The 17,932-nt window shown below is 43.3% G+C and overlaps 1 protein-coding gene and 1 long non-coding RNA gene across 3 annotated transcripts; one reads left to right on the forward strand and one right to left on the reverse strand.

Moving 5' to 3' along the window:
* Positions 1-2,836: 2,836 nt before the first annotated feature.
* On the forward strand, positions 2,837-12,856 carry cldn10a (claudin 10a). 2 transcript variants are annotated; one of them, XM_035392672.1, is made up of 6 exons: positions 2,837-3,000; positions 7,091-7,311; positions 9,867-10,028; positions 10,138-10,219; positions 11,044-11,148; positions 12,330-12,856. In XM_035392672.1, exons 1-6 carry the CDS (start codon positions 2,837-2,839, stop codon positions 12,472-12,474), a joined length of 879 nt encoding a protein of 292 aa, XP_035248563.1. In that variant the 3' UTR covers positions 12,475-12,856. The 2 variants fall into 2 exon arrangements, with proteins under 2 accessions (XP_035248563.1, XP_035248562.1); XM_035392671.1 differs by lacking the exon at positions 7,091-7,311 and having other exon boundaries at positions 2,837-3,050.
* Positions 6,849-14,667, reverse strand: LOC118213659. Its single transcript, XR_004762481.1, has 2 exons — positions 14,509-14,667; positions 6,849-7,336 (listed from the first exon to the last, which is right to left on the reverse strand). It is a non-coding gene; the product is annotated as an uncharacterized LOC118213659 (long non-coding RNA).
* Positions 14,668-17,932: the final 3,265 nt, after the last annotated feature.

Below are 17,932 nucleotides of genomic sequence, written 5' to 3' on the forward strand. Positions count from 1 at the left end.
CGGGAGCCAGACCAACTGGAGGAGTCACTCCTGCACAGAGAGACAGAGACCTTCCCTCCCAAGACAATACTAAGGCTGTGCACCTCCCTGCAGGTAGAGATAGGCAATAAAACATAAGAAAGTACTTACTTAACAGAACAACTCCAGAATATTTCTATAAACTACAATCAAAATGGTGGAGGCAGAGGTTGCCTCATAGGTGGCGCAGAGATATAAATGCTGCCGCTGTTTCACACTGCCATCAGAAGATCAGCCTGCACAGGGGAAGACACCACATGTGCAGCTCAACAGGTGAACCACAGGTACCCAGCTGACCAGCACCGGTCACAGGTACGCGGTAAGAAATCTTCACCCATGCCAACTGAAAGCCTCTCTCCCTGGTTGATGATAAAGCCAATTGTGGCCAATGACACTGCCATAATCTGCATAGGATACCAGTGCTTTAGTAGCAGGATTCACCTGGCAGCCAAGGTCATGGGATTTTAATGGGTTTAGGTTATGATATTTTTATGATTTTATGGTTTCTTCTTAGGTTTTTCTTATCAGGGCAAGTTGTGGTTAGCATAGCTAACCTCCATTAGTGCTTCAGTGGTGCTGCATCTATACTCACCGGTCTGGGATTGTTGTTGGCCTGGTCTGCCACTATGGACCGTACAGATCAGGTGAATGCACTCATGTTGTCTTTTACCGAAACTCACTCTGGATAAAAGCACATCATCTGTGTGTTCAGGTTTCTTATACATACTGTAGGATATTGTCATGACTCTTACATACTGCAGGAATATTAACTTGTGAGAAACTACTGTGTTTCGTTTCCAATCGAAGGTAGTTTATAGAAGAGAAAACGGTGATCATGATGCACATGTACACCAGGCAAAGCAAGGTAGGGCAAATACCACAGAGTTGCGATGATTGCATCTTTATCCTTTGCAGGATTGTCTATGATCACAGGAACAGGGATGGCTGTCATGATCAGACAAAGCGTTCACACTCGGCTTTCTGCACTCTGGATGTCATGCAGAGGTGTAAATGAGAGTCTGTGAGATGTCACTTCCACATTATTCGCAGGTCAAATTAATATGAGAAGATTTCAGATGAGTCAGCAAATCAAATGGCCGTATTCCTTACAATACTATAGGCCGTCTCTCCAGATGGGATTAGTGGCTTTCCTACTGTGATTTAACTCTTGGATGACCCTATGATGTTTTTTGTTTTTTGGGTAAGAGTTAATTTGGCTAGACACCATGATTCTTGCCATATCATAAATATACATATTCTGTGTATGGCATAACTGTGTGATAAATTATGTCATCTATGGATTAAGTGATTCTGTGATCTTTTGTACTGACGGCTATTTATTTTGTTTAGTCTTCCGTCCATTCAGGAGCCAATGAAAAGAGTTCTGCATTTTGATTTTGCCGAATAGCAAGAATTTGTTGCTACTGTCTAACAAATTTGCTTACCTGTCATTAATTTTGTCAAGAAGACTGTCAAGATTTGCAGGACCAGGACCCAACAGCAGAGTGGAAAAACTGAAAACTCAAAAGGCGAATCCAAACAAAGACTTTAATCACAAACGGTAACGAAAAGCAGAAAACCAAAACAAGGCCACGCAGGGCTACTCACAAAAACACAAAGCGATTCTTCAAAAACAGAAAAACAGAAGAAAATCCAAAATTCCAGGGCAGAAAAACACACAAACAGACAACTGGCAGGCAGGAACACACGGGCAGAAACACAAGCAGAAAACGCAGGCAGAAACACAAGGAACCAGTACCCGAGTCAGGGAAGCAGAGAACTTAAATAGACAGGGAAACTAATAAGACACAGGTGAACTCAAAGAACAATCAAACCAAAGAGGGAGGACATAACAAGACACAAACAGAAACAATGATTGAATAATTGAAAACAATAATAGAAAACAATAATACAATTAACACAGGGGAAACCAATGAGGGAACGAACAGAAATACAAAACTGAGAAGTGCCGCCATCTGGCGGCCCAAAAAGGAAAAACAGAAACAAAAAGACAACCATGACAGAGGACTACATTGGACTCTATTTATATAAATATCTTTTGTTGTAAGAATGGCACTGATGAGAGCTTGACACCAAAATGTTACTTTTGTCTTGATTTTTTTTATTTCACTAATTCATTTGAGTATTATCTTGATTAATTTTTTCTGTGAGGCCTCATTGTCTAATTTTTGTAGTATCTCTGCCTTACGCATACTAACGTTACTTTCTGGCACAAGTAACACCAATAGCAGAAGCTCAGGCAGATAATAAAGTTACTCAGAGCTCAGAGGCGGGGTCACTTGTGCATTTCCCTCCTTCTCCAGTCAAATTGCCACAACATTTCCCAACGTAATTGGAGTAGCTACGGTAACCAGAGGTTGCTAAATTCCATTAACAACAATGACAAAAAAAAGTAAAACAGTTCACCAGTCAGCTGGACTTTGTGACATTATTCTGTGCCTAAAGGATTACTGATTCTTATTTTCTTTTATATGTTAATTTCAAACTCAACTGCAACTCACCCTGGGGTAACGCTAAAAAAAAACATGAGGGCGGAAGTGTCACGTTAATGGCAAACTTTCGATTTACGGGGTGTCCAGATTTGCATTCTCATTTCCAAAAGGCCCTCTTCTTTCGGCCTCCCCCCCTCTCTGGGACAAACAGAAGAAGGCCAGGTGTCATCTGTGTAAATGATCTCCGGCCAAACACATGTCCCAGGTGTAATTTGCCAGCCTGAGGCATTCGATCCCAGCCAGTCTTTCCCCGCTGCAGATTTTACCTCTCTTTCCGGCCGCGCGTTCTCCCCTTCCCTGACGCCATGTCCTGCAGGCAGATCCTGGCCCTTCTGGGCGCTCTGGTGGGCCTGGGCGCCACCATCGGCGCCACCGTGTCCAACGAGTGGAAGACCACGAGCCGCGCCTCGTCCGTCATCACCGCCACATGGGTGTTCCAGGGGCTGTGGATGAACTGCGCCGGGAACGCCATCGGGGCCGTGCACTGCCGGGAGCACCTCACCATCTTCAAACTGGAGGGTGAGAGAGGGGGTGGTGGGTGGGAGGGAGGAGAGGGGGGGTCAAGAGTAGGGGTAAGCCCCAATGTTCAACAGTTCAACTGTGATATCACCAATTGGTCATTATGGGATTGAATGCACAGATAAAGAGAGAGAGAGAAAGAGAGGGGGGATCAAGACTAGGAGTAAGCCCCAATGTTCAGAGGTTAAACTGTGAGAGCACTGATCGATCAGTTGGATCAATATTTGAATGCACAGATAAAGAGAGAGATTGAAAGAGAGAGGGGTGAATGTTATCATAATTGTTCATTAGTGCCATCCCAATTCCATCCCACACCTTCCTAGTATTGCTATTATTTTCCGTCACTGATTGTACATGCTGTATCTTGTATGCAGTCAATACAATGCCTTGGACTTCCAAACTAAATCTCAGCTGTGAAATCAGTAATCAATCATTTGAATTGTGTGGGGAAAAAACAACCTGCAGTTTTGTCTTCCTCATTTACATGCATTTATTTGACAGGTACTTTTGTTCAGATTTGTTTTCCAGGACAAAAAAGAATAACTACAAGCACAAAAACCGCAGAAGGCAGATTTAGTGCAATGCTGATTAGATTCAGCTTCTATAGAAACAAAATCTAGCTCAGTAATACAGATTAATATTCATTAAAGGCTTAAAGATTTATTTACTTTGATAAATGGATCTGCCTGAAATGAGTGAAAACATATCTTACAACAGGAAGTCGTCATTTTCTCATAACTGAGGTTATTTGCTATATAGCTGCTGGGGAGCAGGTTTGGTTATTACAATATTTACAACTATAATTTGGGGAGTGTGATACACATCCAGAAAACAATTGCACTTCTCTTCTTCAAATATCAGATTTCTGGAAACTGCTAAGCAAACATTATGTGCTCTCAAAAGTAGACGGTGTCATTGTTTTTAAAAGGAGATATGTTTCTTTCATATTCTTAATAATATATTTTCAGGATGTTTATTGATTTTACAAAGCTGCAGTTGATGCACTAGTAACTTAACAATGGGAGTGTTACATGCATTTGAGGTGAATATGAAAATGAAAATAGTTCTGTTAAGCACTGACCGCAGAGAACTTGCTCTGAACTTCTGTTGTGGACAGCCAGAGAACAAACCTCGAGAGTTAAACACCTGTCTGGAGAGGAAACAGGCAAAAGTGACAGTAATAGCATACGGAAATTCTACATGAGTAGTAGCTCACGTGTCGTACGGCCCTGTTCCCTCGTCCCTGGCTACATTCTGCAGCCGCTGTTGTTGAGGGGTGCCTATACTCTTGCTGTTTGGGGATGTCTACTGGCCTCGTGTGGATTGATGGAAGATTTTTTTTTAATCTTAAATCCATCAACAACGTTCAATAAAGATCCAGTGAGTATGTTTTTTTTCAAGAGCAAACAAACTACCAAAAGCACTGTGACAGACAGACAAGCTCAATGCCGAATTAGCTACCGCTATTAATAATCAGTGGAGTGCATTTCTACCAGTTGTTTTCCAATTATTTTCCCCAGATCATCCGAAAAATGTTCATATATTCATAATGCAGGACTAGAACTTGAATATTGATTTTGTATTATGAAAAGGGATAAATATTTATTTCACAATAATATAATACTTAAAATAAATTCCCTCCCTTTTCTTAGTTCAGTAACAAAAACGGGGCCCCAATCAACCCAGCCTTAATGCACTCAAAATTCTTTCTTTTATTTTAATAACGACTAACTCATGTTCTGCAAGAAGTGGGGAAATGTAGAAGGCGCTTGCATGCGTTAGTAACCTTTCGGATTCATGTGATTACTGTATTAGGCCATATAAAAAATTGGAACGTTATGGGATCCGGTTCACAGTTCGTTTCAGTCTGTTTAATTTAAATACGGACATTACGGCGTTTTGTCAATGTTTTTACTGATGGAGGAAGACTTTGTCAGGGACGAGGGTCACTTGGTCATCGTGGTTAATGTGTGCATCACAGAGAGAATGTTTAAACGGGGAGGGCTAACAGGAACGCTCGTGCCTGTGTCAGCTGAAGGTGTGGGTACATAATGTCGCCAACCCCCCCCCCCCCCATACACATCCCACAATGTGAGGCTTTCACGGTAGCCGAGAGGAAACACCGTTAACCTTTGATTAAAGACCACATCCTGCGTAAACGACGCGCTCCGCCTTTCCGTGGGGCAGGACACCACGGCCCGGGTGAGAAACCCAAACGCCGCTCACCTACTGTTTCGGTGTTTTGTGACTGTTTTGGCTTCTTGCTTTAAACACATTCTGCTTGTTCTTGCTTGCTTAAGGCGCTTTTAAAGGCGTGTCAGAAAGGTCTCCGCATGCACGGAATTTCCCAGATCCTGTGGTGTGGGTCACACCGGTAGTGAGAACCTATCCGTTAGTTTTTTCTCTCTCTCCCTACCTAAGCCCAGGTGGTATAAACTGGTTACGAGTCAGTCACGTGGAACCCCTTCTCACGATCATCGTGCAAATCCGCTTATTCGGCCCCATTGGGAATTTCTGTTTATCAGCTGCAATATCCTTCACAGTTCCACAGCTACATTGTTCTTATAAACGTAAACATCACCCAAGGAAAGACCGGACATTACCTTAAATTACTTAGATATGTAGCTCAAGATTATTTTAAATTAGGCTATATTAAAGAACATAATTCATCCTCCGGTTCTCAACATGACTCCTGAAGCGATATTTTCCTATACACGTTCCCCCCCTAGTGGTTTGATTCAGTAGTACACATTTACGGCACATTGTCACTAGAAACCACTTGAAAATAAAGAAATTACATTATATACCTTATGGAAAACGGTATTTATATGTTCTACATTTTGCTTCCACCTTTTCTGAACCTTTTCCAAAACTGCTTTATGGGCCATTGACTATTTTGTTGTTTTCCCCCGTCTCTCAAACTCTCCCAATTCGGTTTGTGATTTCAGGAAGTGGGCACAATCTTTTGGCACATGAGCTAACAACACACCTCAGCCAGCCCCCCCCCCCCCCCCCCCACACCCCCACCCCATCCCCTTTCAGTGTAAGTGTCAGTACAAGTAAATGAGTAACAAGCACCTTGCACATGTTATTTTTAAACTCCAAAGGGATGTCTCGAGTAAGAAAAGCATGTTGAGTTTGCATGGTCTTGTTCATCGGCTAAAAAAAAAAGGCTGACGTAACAGGATAGGCGTATATTCCAATCTGAGGGCACTGGGTGTTCTGAGGGGAGAGAAAGAGCCAATCACATCACTCTGCTGCAGCCCTCACTGTCTGTACTGCCCTGCTGTCTGTACTGTTCTGTAGGCTGTCTGTACCATCCTGCTGTCTGAAGTGTTCTGTAGGCTGTCTGTACTGTTCTGTAGTTTGTCTGTACTGTCCATTTGCCATCCTTCTGGAGCAACACTCCAGTTTAAATTTTCATCAGGGCAACAGCAGGACAGCTGCACGATATTCTAAGTGTTATTCTCGGCCAAGACACATTTCTAATTTGATCAATTCCAGCATTCACACAATACTTCCCACTATAGCCCACCCATGTCAAAACACTTTTACATTCATAACTTTGCCCCTACAAGCACCAGCACACATGTGCACACACACACACACTTACGCACACACACACGTGTTAAATCCCCACATGAGTCATTATGAGTTGTCTCCCACACACTCACACACATTCATCTTTTACCTGCATTCACCGCCCCCTCTTCCCTGTGACCTACAGAGTGATGTCTGTGTATGCATCTAAGTTAGAGTGTGTGTATGTGTAAGTGAGTGTTTATGTGTGTGTGTGGGGGGGGGGGGGGTAGTCCAAGGCTATTGGTCAGCAGGAAGATGATGCTGTGAAACTAAGCCCTCCCAGTTGAATATAAATCAGTTGAGCGCATATAACCACCGGCACCAAGCGACCCCACCTTGTGCCTTTAACTGGGATCCCAGCCACAGAGTGCCTCACCTGGAGCCCGAGCAGCTACAGCCAGCAGCCGCGCTCACTCACCCTTGAAAGCGTCCAATCACCGCCACCGTCGCCGCGCGAAAATGAGCAACATGGCCACGGAGATCCTGGCCTTCATCCTGAGCGTTTCGGGCTGGGTGCTCATCTCCTCCACCTTGCCCACGGACTACTGGAAGGTGTCCTCCATAGACGGCACGGTAATCACCACCGCCACGTTCTGGTCCAACCTGTGGAAGACCTGCGTCACCGACTCCACCGGGGTCTCCAACTGCAAGGACTTCCCCTCCATGCTGGCGCTGGATGGTCTGACAAGCTTTTCTTTCTTCCCCTTTTTGAGAGTAAACGAGGCAAAAAAAAAAAGTTTCTTTTTTTTGTTATTCGAGTGAATCTATGTGCTTAATCTGTGTGATTGGTTGCGTTTGTGTGAGTGTGTGCGTGTGTGTGTGTGTGTTGGATGAAGCTTAAGAGATGCCACAGCACAAGCCATGTAAGGTAGAGGGTAGGAGGGAAGTGTTTGAATCCGGTATTAATCCAAGGGCTATTAGGGAAAGTATCGGTGTAAAATGTACTTCATTACACAAGTACAATCTTACCTCGAGCTTGTTTTTACTCAATAGCAGTTGTAACCGAATCTGTTATTTATTTCCAAAGGCAGCACAGAGTACCAGTCTCTGTTGAGGATAGCTGGCCTTTCCCTCTCTCTGAAACATCACTTTGGACCTTTGGCAAGAACTTTAAATAACTCTCAGCGATAATATATCAACTAGAGGGCACAAGGCAAAGCCCTCCTTCAGGGTCAACTCGTTTATCCCCCAATGTCAATGTTTAGCATTACTCCTTTGAGGTGGCAAGTGATAAATTATTTTTACGAGCGCTCAAGGTCTGTTTCCTGCACGCTCCACTTGTTTTAGGGGTTAATATTTGCCCATAAATCACAACCCATGCGTAGCCATTTCTAATATGGGCAGAGGACTGACCACTCCACCGGCTAATTACGGTTCTCGGTCGCTGTACTCACACATTATGGTTCAGGTTGAGGTCTTGTGAACCGCAGATGTGTATTTGTGTCATGTAATAGCACAATGTGACTTCCCTCTCGTCTTAAAATGTTTGTGACGTAACTGTGGCTCATTGATTCACCAGACGAGCGTCAGTTCCAAAAAAGACCCGTTACTTTGCCCGTACACAAAAATTGTAGGCGGAATACAAATCCAAGGGCGTGCATGCTGTATCACTGTGACGGTAATTACCGTTTCACTACAATTGCCATGCTTCTAGTTAGTCTGCAGCGGTATAGGTGGCTGATAAGTCGCTGATGAAAACAAGGAAATGATGGTGTGATGAGATAGACACCTCTAATTTAAAAACGACCGCAAGGGATTCTGTTGCCACCGCCATCTGATCCGATGCGCAGTGCTTTTCTTTTTGTCCACTTAAAGCCATGGGGATGGCTCGATGACAGAGCAAGCTGTATAAATGTATATGGACAAAAAGCTGCCTGAACTCCAGACAGCCAATCACAAGCCATAAATAATTTAATTAAGTCAAAGGCTCACCGTTACACAGCTGTCAGTCAGCAGTGGTAAATGATGAGCTGGGAAGCGGCCCCAGGGCGTGAGTGCTGAGGGGAGTGGGAGTTGTAGTCCTGGGGTCCTGAAGTGGCCCCAAGGCGTGAGAGCAGAGGGGAGTGGGAGTTGTAGTCCTGGGGGTCCTGAAGTGGACACCGATAGACCAGACGATGACAGGTCCTGGATGAAATCCCCCCCAGGGGTGGGTGGGGGGGGGGGGAGCCGCCAGGAACAATGGCGGCTCTGTGCGCTCCCTTCCTGCCCACCTGCTTCATCGCAGTGCCGCCGCGCAGCTCTCTCTCAAACCAGCGTGTCGGATCTAGATCTGCCCCCCCCCCCCAATTCCGCAAGCGGGCACAGGTGCAGGCAATGTGAGGTCACCCACGACGAGGCTCACGCATTAATCCTCTCTAAGGGCAGCTATGATGACCCACTCCTCAAAATCCATAAATGAGTTTTAAGAAGTTACCATAATACTCCGCATTCAAACCAAAAAAACGTTAAGATTAAACAGTGACTTAATTATGGGTGTCGTCAGTGTAGCAGTGTGCGTGCTTACCATGCACTAGTCTGCTTCTACCAAATCTCTATTAATTGTTCACTACAAAATCGTGATAAATGCAATGTCTTCAAAAGTCAAAAGAAAGGAAAAATGTATTAGTCCCAAACTTCAGCCAAGAATGTTGTGCTGAATTTTTCAATGGAATGAGTACTTGGTTTATAAATGTTTATGTTTGTTTATCCTTTAGTACAGTGGTAACCAACCCTGTTCCTGGAGACCTACCATCCTGTAGGTTTTCATTTTAACCCTAATTTGGCACACTGGACTCCACTGCTTAGCAACGCAGCATAAATCTCTAGCTGTTGAATGAGGTGTGCTTTGTGAGGGTTGGAGTAAAAACCTGCAGGATGGTAGATTTCTAGGAACAGGGTTGGTTACGACTGCTTTAGTACTTCTTGTTTCCTGGTCATCTACTTATTTTTGTACAGTCAATTAAAATGCTCTGTAAATTGCCCTGGAAACTAGAAGTACATAAAGTGATTGCCATTATTATGATTATGATGATGCTAAGTAGGATGATGATGATGATGATGATGATGATTTTCGACATTGTTCTTGTTCTGTTTGTTGATAATCATGACATTGATTATGTCATTATTAACAACTCCAATAATAATAATAGTAATAATAATAATAATAATAATAATAATAATAATAGTGCTGGACTGATGCTGGCAGTTCCATATGTTACCAGGCGAATCTGACCACGCGATGCCTTTGATCTCCAGGGTACATCCAGGTGTGCCGAGGCCTCATGATCTCAGCGGTCTGCCTGGGATTCTTCGGCTCCGTCTTCGCCCTGGTCGGCATGAAGTGCACCAAGATCGGCGGCTCCGACAAGACCAAGGCCAGGATCGTCTGCCTGGCGGGATTCAACTTCATCTTGAGCGGTAAACATGGCGGCTCGCTCGTCTCCCTGAGGGCTCTCAGTCTGCTGTTTGTTGTTGAGTCTCACACCGTCTCTCTCTGGACGGGCTTTAAACACTGTGCTCTTTGCAGGTCTCTGCTCTTTGACAGCGTGCTCCCTGTACGCACACCGAATAACCTCCGAGTTTTTCGACCCCATGTTCATCGCTCAGAAGTAAGTCGTTTGTTCCGCTAGTGAATTCTGTTAATGATTTCTCTGGTACCACGGATTTCGCTTATTGAGAATTGGGAACATCTGCATCTATTAAACAGAAAATCTATCTATTTTCTTAGAAATATGACTCAGCACATTCAATCGTCTCATACACAGTTACAGATTACTCACATTTACGAATGTAGTGCCCGACCTGATCCTTGAACCTGCAGACTTCTAGTTTCAATCCCTGCACCTTACTTAAAAAAAAATATATATTTATATATTTCATGTGACATGTTCAAAATTCAGCTAAGATCAAAGCCGGCCTGATTTGCACATCCTTGGTAAACTGTGGATCATAATAATAGTAAAATATGTATATTGTCCTATATTGATATGTGCTAAATCGATCTTCATGATTTACGCTAGCTACAGCATTGCAGGCTGCAGGGCGCTGTAGGAGGAAGTGTGAAGCATTAGCTGTTTTATATAAGTGCAGGTCCTCAGCCACAGTGTGGCCATGTCAGGAGCCATGAGATGAAAAGGTCTGGGATCCCCTGGCTTAACTACTACACCACACTGATGAATGTTAGTAGTGTCAATCGGTGATTGTGACGCCCAATCAGAAAGCCAGGGTGGTGTGTTGGTTAAGAGCTTGCAGGCTCAAGTCTCAGATGAGGCATGGCATTGCTGTTGTGCTTTTTGAGCAGGATATTAAGCCTGAACTGTTCAGAGATAACCTAAATGTATAACTGGTTTAATGTTAAATACAGCAGAGTGTATAAAAGAGCTGGCCACATCATCGTAAGTAATTATTGGTGTTATTTCCCCCTGTGATTTAGGTTTGAGCTGGGAGCGGCGCTGTTCATTGGCTGGGCAGGGTCTGTCCTCTGCATTTTAGGAGGCGTGGTTTTCTGCTTCTCCATGGCGGAGGGCTTCACTGAGAGGTTAGTATGGGCTTAATGGATGTGTACGGGTTCTAGAATTTAGGGTGACATATACATGACATGTAGCATGCACTCGGTGAACATGAGTACTCTGTGGAAACCACTGGAAACGAGTCGGAGAGAGAAAGAGGCAGGTTCGCCCAGGCAGGTTCGCCCAAACCCCAAACTTTCCGCAGAACACAGCTTCAGTTTTACCAGCCAATGGAAGTGGCAGTACCTGTTAGGCTGTCACAGAGAGACTGTATGACGTACGGCCACTGGAGATCAGCCGTAGGTACATACAGCAGCATAGGAGTCATGCTTGTTGCAGAGTGAATGTTTCCTTTGTTAATCTCTGATATCAGATCTTGTTCCTCTGAAAGTCACCTTGGGTTTGGGGGCTTGAGCATTATGAAGGGAAATGAAGAAGTCATAACCCCCCCAACCACCACCACCACCCCAGTGAGGAGTGACTAAGAGGCCTCTGTGACTTTATGAACTCCTCTCTGTTCCTCGAAAGTATGACAGATGTGCAAGCATCATCGCTGTTGCCGTGGTGACTAATTATCCCTTTCAGAGCTGGGGCCTTCATATGACTCCGCCCCTTATGACTCCAGTCCAGTCAAAAGACGCTTTGCTGTTATTACTGTTCCCCAGTCCTCTGGGAGGGGCTAGTCGGATCTGAACCATGGTAATGCGGACACACGCTGTACGCTGTCACCAGTGGACATGGCTGGACTGGCCGTCTGGCAGTTCCAGCAGATGCCAAATGGGCCAGTACACAACCCCCCCCCCCTACCCACCCACGCCCTCCCCCATCCCACCCCAACACCCCTCAGGTCTGCTACCCCTCGCAGGTGGAAGGTCACATTCGCAGTTGAGGGCACTGCGGTTATACCCTTGAGCAAGGAATATATTCTGAGCTGTTTCAGTAAATATCCAGCGGTATAAATGGATTGTGTGCGAAAGGTCATCTGCGTAATCTACCCTGGATAAGAGGGTCCGCAAAATGCACGCAGCCCTGCTTTATGGAGAACTGAGGGCATTTTCCTGGAAGCCAAAGAAGTGATGGAAAATGGCCATTACTCATAGTTAAGCAAAGGTCATTACTCGCAGTTAAGCAATGATTAAATATTAAATCTGACTCTCCTCATGCGGCTCGTGGCATTAACCTTGTTAATGTGTTGTTTCTCTCACGCCAGTCGGCCGCAGTATACGTACGCCGGAGCGCCCTCTTTCGTGTCCTCGCACCCCAAAACCAACGCCAAGGCCAAGCCCAGCGCCCCCAAGGGCTCGCCGGACTACAGCGACTCCTCCCGGCAATTCGGAAAGAACGCCTACGTGTAGCCAATCACGCCAGAGGAGGGGGCGCAAAGGGGAGCGGTCTTTCAGTCTGATGGACGCAAACACAGCCACCGGTCGCCCCTTTTCTATGGACATGAGTTTGACTGGAACATCAAGTGTACAGGAAACAGAGTCTATGTATGTATCCAGTAACGGACACAGGTGCAGAGACACAGGAAAAGGACTAATGGGGGTCTGGGAAATGTGCAGTCGCAACACGGTTTAAATACACAGGGCCCGATTTACTGAGGTTGCAACTGCTTTTCCAATGTAAATGCAGGCGCTACAAGATAGCAATATCTATGTCTGACTTACTAATCGGTCACAACGGGTGAAAATCACAATTAGCATGTGATTTGCTGGGATTAAATCTCTCTCCTTTTGCTAGATAGTTGAATCTGTTCATACATACCGTATGTATACATGAGAACATGCAAAAACAGGGTGGAGACTTATTAAATTATGTCAGTGAAATATTCCATATAATTTACTGAAGCATGCTTCTCCACTTTGATATGTCGCTCTGGAGAAGAAAGTCATTGTACTCTAATGTAACTCCTTGAATTGTGACTGTCCTCTTTGCCTGTGGATTCTAAGACTTTCTGAAAGTATGTGGTCATTTGCAGAGTGCTGATACTGACCTGAGATTTTAAAAGCCCTGCTAAGGCATTCTCTCTCCCAACCATGGCGGCACTCAGCTCAGACAGAAGACTGTACGCACGACAAAAGCAAATCAGAATAAGACAGGACAGGGTCTTTCTTCCCAGAGTTGCACTCTTTCAGTTAGCTGATCGGCAGTTAGCGAAGCGCTGAAGACAGGCTGCACAGCCACACAGCCGCACCACTGGACGATTTAAAAAAGGAACGTGAGCCGTGATCCCAAAGATCTCATTCTCTGCCGGTTACTGTGAAGTTGCTCTCAACTTTACATTTCCGTGCGTCCCGATCTTTTAAAAGTAGCCTACAGCTGCAGGAATTGCACGAGGCGGTCCGAAGTGCTGGAAGCTTTGCCCCGATGACAAACATACACTTATTTCTATCGATCACTTATTTATTTTCAGATGTAGGCTAAGATGGAAATGTTTGTTTTTGGAAGGATGCAAGACTTTGCATCCATTTTGACCAATCGGCCATCAGCTTAGTATAAAAATGCTGTTATAAATGTAAACTGTGCGTGTACACAGTTAGTTGGGTATAGAACAAAAAAAAAAAATAGTTTTACCTTCAGATGCCCTGTGGCTTTCTCCCATAAACTGGGTCGAAGTTCAGCCGTGTCTATTCCCTCCACCCCATTACTTCCTCCTGTTCCACCTGCTGTTCCATCCACGTTGCTGTTCTTTCTTTGGTTGGATTATGTTTTAGGAAAGTATTCCTGTGGAAAACTGCCTAACTTCACGTCATCTTTTCTTTTGTTACCGGTGTCTCCAACTGCAAACATTGAGAATGAGGATGTTTCATTTCTTTGATCGCAAAATTAGGAACAGCCTTAGCGAGTCAGTTGTTAATGTGTTGTTGGTATGTACAGCTGCAACAGAGACACAATATAGCGAATATGTTTGTGCTTTGACTGTTTGCTTAGTAAATCTGGCTGAAAATCTTCCTAAGAGAAAGGCAGAGCATGGAGGTTGCGGCACTTGATCAGTAGTAAAGTGCTCGGGCGTGGCTGCCTGGCTCCCTGGTTTTCCAGCCCTAAGGCCCCCACTCAGGAGCACTGAGTTCAGCCTGCTGCGCTGTTTCCACTGGCCTCTCCCTCCCCAACGCACGCCTCACATTTACACCTTCCGCTTCGCTCAAAAGAGTGAATTTAACTGAGAGATACCTGTTGGAGTTTCACCCTGTTTATGTCTTGATATCTGTCATTCTGTCTGTCTTCTTACACTGTCCTTTGTAAACAGTGTGTTACACGTGCATACAAATATGTTTTGCATTGCTTCCAGACTAGAAGTAAGCTGCTCCATGTGTTTATATGGCTACATCACAGTCTACTAATCCTCTTTTAACCCTTTTGAAACTCGTTAGCGCTTTTGAAATATGTACCTGTGGCAGTTGGACAAACAGTTTTTTGAGTGGAACTCCTGGAGGCAGGACCAGTTCTAGCCATAGGTGACAAGGGCAGTTGTCCAGGGTGCCATCCATCTGGTGGGTGTGAAGGGAAAAAATAGAATTACATGTTGCACCCCCTACCCCCCCCCCCCCCCCCCCAAAAAAACATCCTTATTCTCAGAAAGGGTAAGGCTGTGCCTGGCTAGAGGAACTCTTGCAGCACCACACATGACTCACCTTAAGTCATCCCTCTTTTATCATTAACTTATTTTGTTTTCATTCTTTTATAATTAACTTTTTTTAACTTGATTAAAAGTTTTTTTTTTCTAATGTCCTTTTTATTTATATTTTGTGTTGTTGTAAGAAGCATGTGTTTTTCAGTAACGCAATATGTATTTCCAATATTCTATTCACATTTCAGTAAATTCATGAATATTAACTTTGCTGTTACAATATAGAACAGGCAGACTCTTGAAGCATTTAGCCAGACCAGTACTTGAAATATGTCACAAAAGTCACATTATATGTTAGTCTGAAGAAGCCTTCTTACTTCTCATGTTCTCACCGACAAGACACAAACAAAAATGTCTAAAATCTACGAAGAAGCAGCATTATAATGCAGCTGATGTTATAATCACAAGGTCCACGATGATGCTGCATCTCTTTGATTTCACAGGAGATTAGCATTCAGAGCATCCTGTCCACGGTTTAAGGCTCCATAAACGTGAGAGCGACATTGTGAATCTTCTCCGTTTTTTAACTGAGCAGCCTCACTTGTCAACAAGCGGCATGGACTCTGTAATTTGCAGGAAATTCTGTCTGGGGGGAATACAACAATACAGCCTGGAGATCACCTTGAAGCTGCAACTTGATACATTCACCGCTCCATAAAGCAGCAAACTACTTAAGGGGCAGTCTAAATTCAGGATATTGTTGTTTTAAAAGTCACAGGACCGCCATTCATTCCTAAACCTGTCCGCTTATAAAGGGCTGAATATAAGCAAATCACACACTTATTCTTTTCTCTTTTTTTGTTTGCTTCAGATTTGTTACTTTTTTATATCTTGTTTTTGATTTAAAATTTTTGGGGAAATTAACTACAATATTTTGCTATTATTCTATAAGCATATATATAAATAAAAGTCTTTTTCATACAGTTTCCAAATATGCTTCCCATTTTGTTTTGATTGCTTGAACAGCACTGGTATTTTGATATTTACTAGAAACCACAATTTCATCTTTAATGACATAGCTATATACCTTGGAGGATGTAAACATACCAACCTGTAATTATTTTTGCTTTAATTTTGATATTGTGTACACTTGTAATTTAATACCTATTTATGGTAAGTGTTATGGCATAAGTGGAATATTCTGCTCAAAGCCATGTGGTTCTCATGATACACACACGCTCTCAGGGTGGGTACTACTGCTATCTACTAGATACAGAGCAGTTTGTAAGTATTTGGACAGTGACACAATTTTTGCCATTTTGGCTCCACAATCCAGCACATTGGATTTGAAAACTCCCATCCATTTGGCAGTCATTGGATACAAAATATAACATGCTACTCACTGGAATTGTACAAATAACCATAACAATTTGTGTTAAATTTGAATGACATTAAATTACATTTGAATGCAAATCTACACTCTGCCTGCTCTTTGTAAGGCTGTTTATACCAGGAATCCCAGCCAATGAAGAGGATATTGAGGACATTGAAAAAGTAATCATCCATATGCCTTCATTCCACAGGAATGTACTAATATGTCCTAATATGGCTGATAGTGAAAGACGGAGGGCGAGGAATGCACACAGATGTGGGTTTCCTTGTTAAACGGCACCATGAATTCAGATGGCTTATGTTCACAGACAGCTGAGATCCGGCTTCTGCTGTGAAGCTGCTTTGTCTCACTGTACAGCTCTTCCTTCTGGAGAGCATGTAATGCACACATACGCACACACACACACACAAACACACACACACACACTCACACACACACAAACACACAGATGCACACACACATACACACGCACACACATAAACACACATATACACACACACACACACACACACATTTCATTATTTTGATCTGAGTGTTAACCTCAGTCAGTTCAAGTGTAACACAGGTGACCACACAACTCTTCCTGTTTTTGGAAATTGGAGAGGTAGTCATTCTTGCAACCTTGTGTCTCTCTCCAGCCAGCTGATGACTGAAGGAAACTGGAACCCATGCAGCTCAAGCTCCCTGTAGAACACCATGGGGGCTCAGGGCAGCTGGCCCAGCTCTGCTCCGGCACACACTATCAACTGCATCTTATGTGGAGGTGGTTCCCCAGTCAATTACAGGAGTATGAATGTTTTTATTTGCTTTTAGGATTTTTCCTTTGTGAAATTTTGTGTTACCTGCAATGTCAGAATGAACAGCACCATAAAACCATTATTATTATTATTTTATTTTATTTTATTTTTTAAATTTATTATTATTATTATAAAAGTGACATAAAATGGGTTTGGAAAGCTAGCCTACAGAACATTTATGCTATTATCTGCCAGCACACATACTTGTATGAGCCTAGTAACTATTTCACTGAGGTACAAATGAATGGTTTAGACTAGAGTGACTATGAATAGTACAAATGGTATAAACAGATGGAACATCAGTATACAGATACAATATCTGGTAGTTTTTGCTCCTCTAACACAACAGAGCTCTGGCTATTCAGTCTATTCTAGACCCAGTAGATTTGAACCGCACTCTGTCAGGGCATCAGCTCACTCACGTTTATTTATATTTTGACCCCAGGAAATGCCCTCTTCTTTGTCCCTCCACTTTATGTTTCTCCAAGCACACACGGTTCAGTACTGCCTGTTCCAAACCATGGATAGGGAAACATCCTGAGATAAAGCATTACACCTGCAGAGGGCAGGATCGGGCACGCGAACATGGCTGAACTGTTTGTGATATTACCGGTGAATTATTGTAAAACACACACGCCTTAATGCAAAGGTTCTCCATAATGGAAATATTTAAATATACTGTATTTCAGGAACTGTTAAGAACATGCGGCAAAAAGTCACATTTGATTCTGATGAGAAAGTCTGCGTTAATAAGTCATATTGTGATTATTTATTGTAAATATATATCATGTATTTTTTTATGTATTATATATTATGTGAGCGTATTCAAGCCTCAGCACTGAGGCTTGAATTATATGAAAATGATATTGATCATGAAAATCATTTTCATATATATCAAAATCACTGCAAACATACTATATAATAATAATATATACGTTTAATATATAATTTAATATATGTATTATTTCTATACACTATGATATATATTTGCCCCCAGAAAGAAATCCAGGCGAAATAGGAGGAAAGATAAATTATTAATATTAAATAAAGAGCTA

Source organism: Anguilla anguilla, chromosome 15 (genome assembly GCF_013347855.1).
Source record: "Anguilla anguilla isolate fAngAng1 chromosome 15, fAngAng1.pri, whole genome shotgun sequence".
NCBI lineage: Eukaryota > Metazoa > Chordata > Actinopteri > Anguilliformes > Anguillidae > Anguilla > Anguilla anguilla.

What these genes read in the sequence shown, in the direction of transcription:
- cldn10a (XM_035392672.1), top strand. Translation starts at nt 2,837, where the DNA reads ATGTCCTGCAGGCAGATCCTGGCCCTTCTGGGCGCTCTGGTGGGCCTG. An exon ending in ATTCAACTTCATCTTGAGCG is followed by an intron (nt 10,029 to 10,137) that starts GTAAACATGGCG and finishes TGCTCTTTGCAG; the next exon opens with GTCTCTGCTCTTTGACAGCG. An exon ending in CCCATGTTCATCGCTCAGAA is followed by an intron (nt 10,220 to 11,043) that starts GTAAGTCGTTTG and finishes CCTGTGATTTAG; the next exon opens with GTTTGAGCTGGGAGCGGCGC.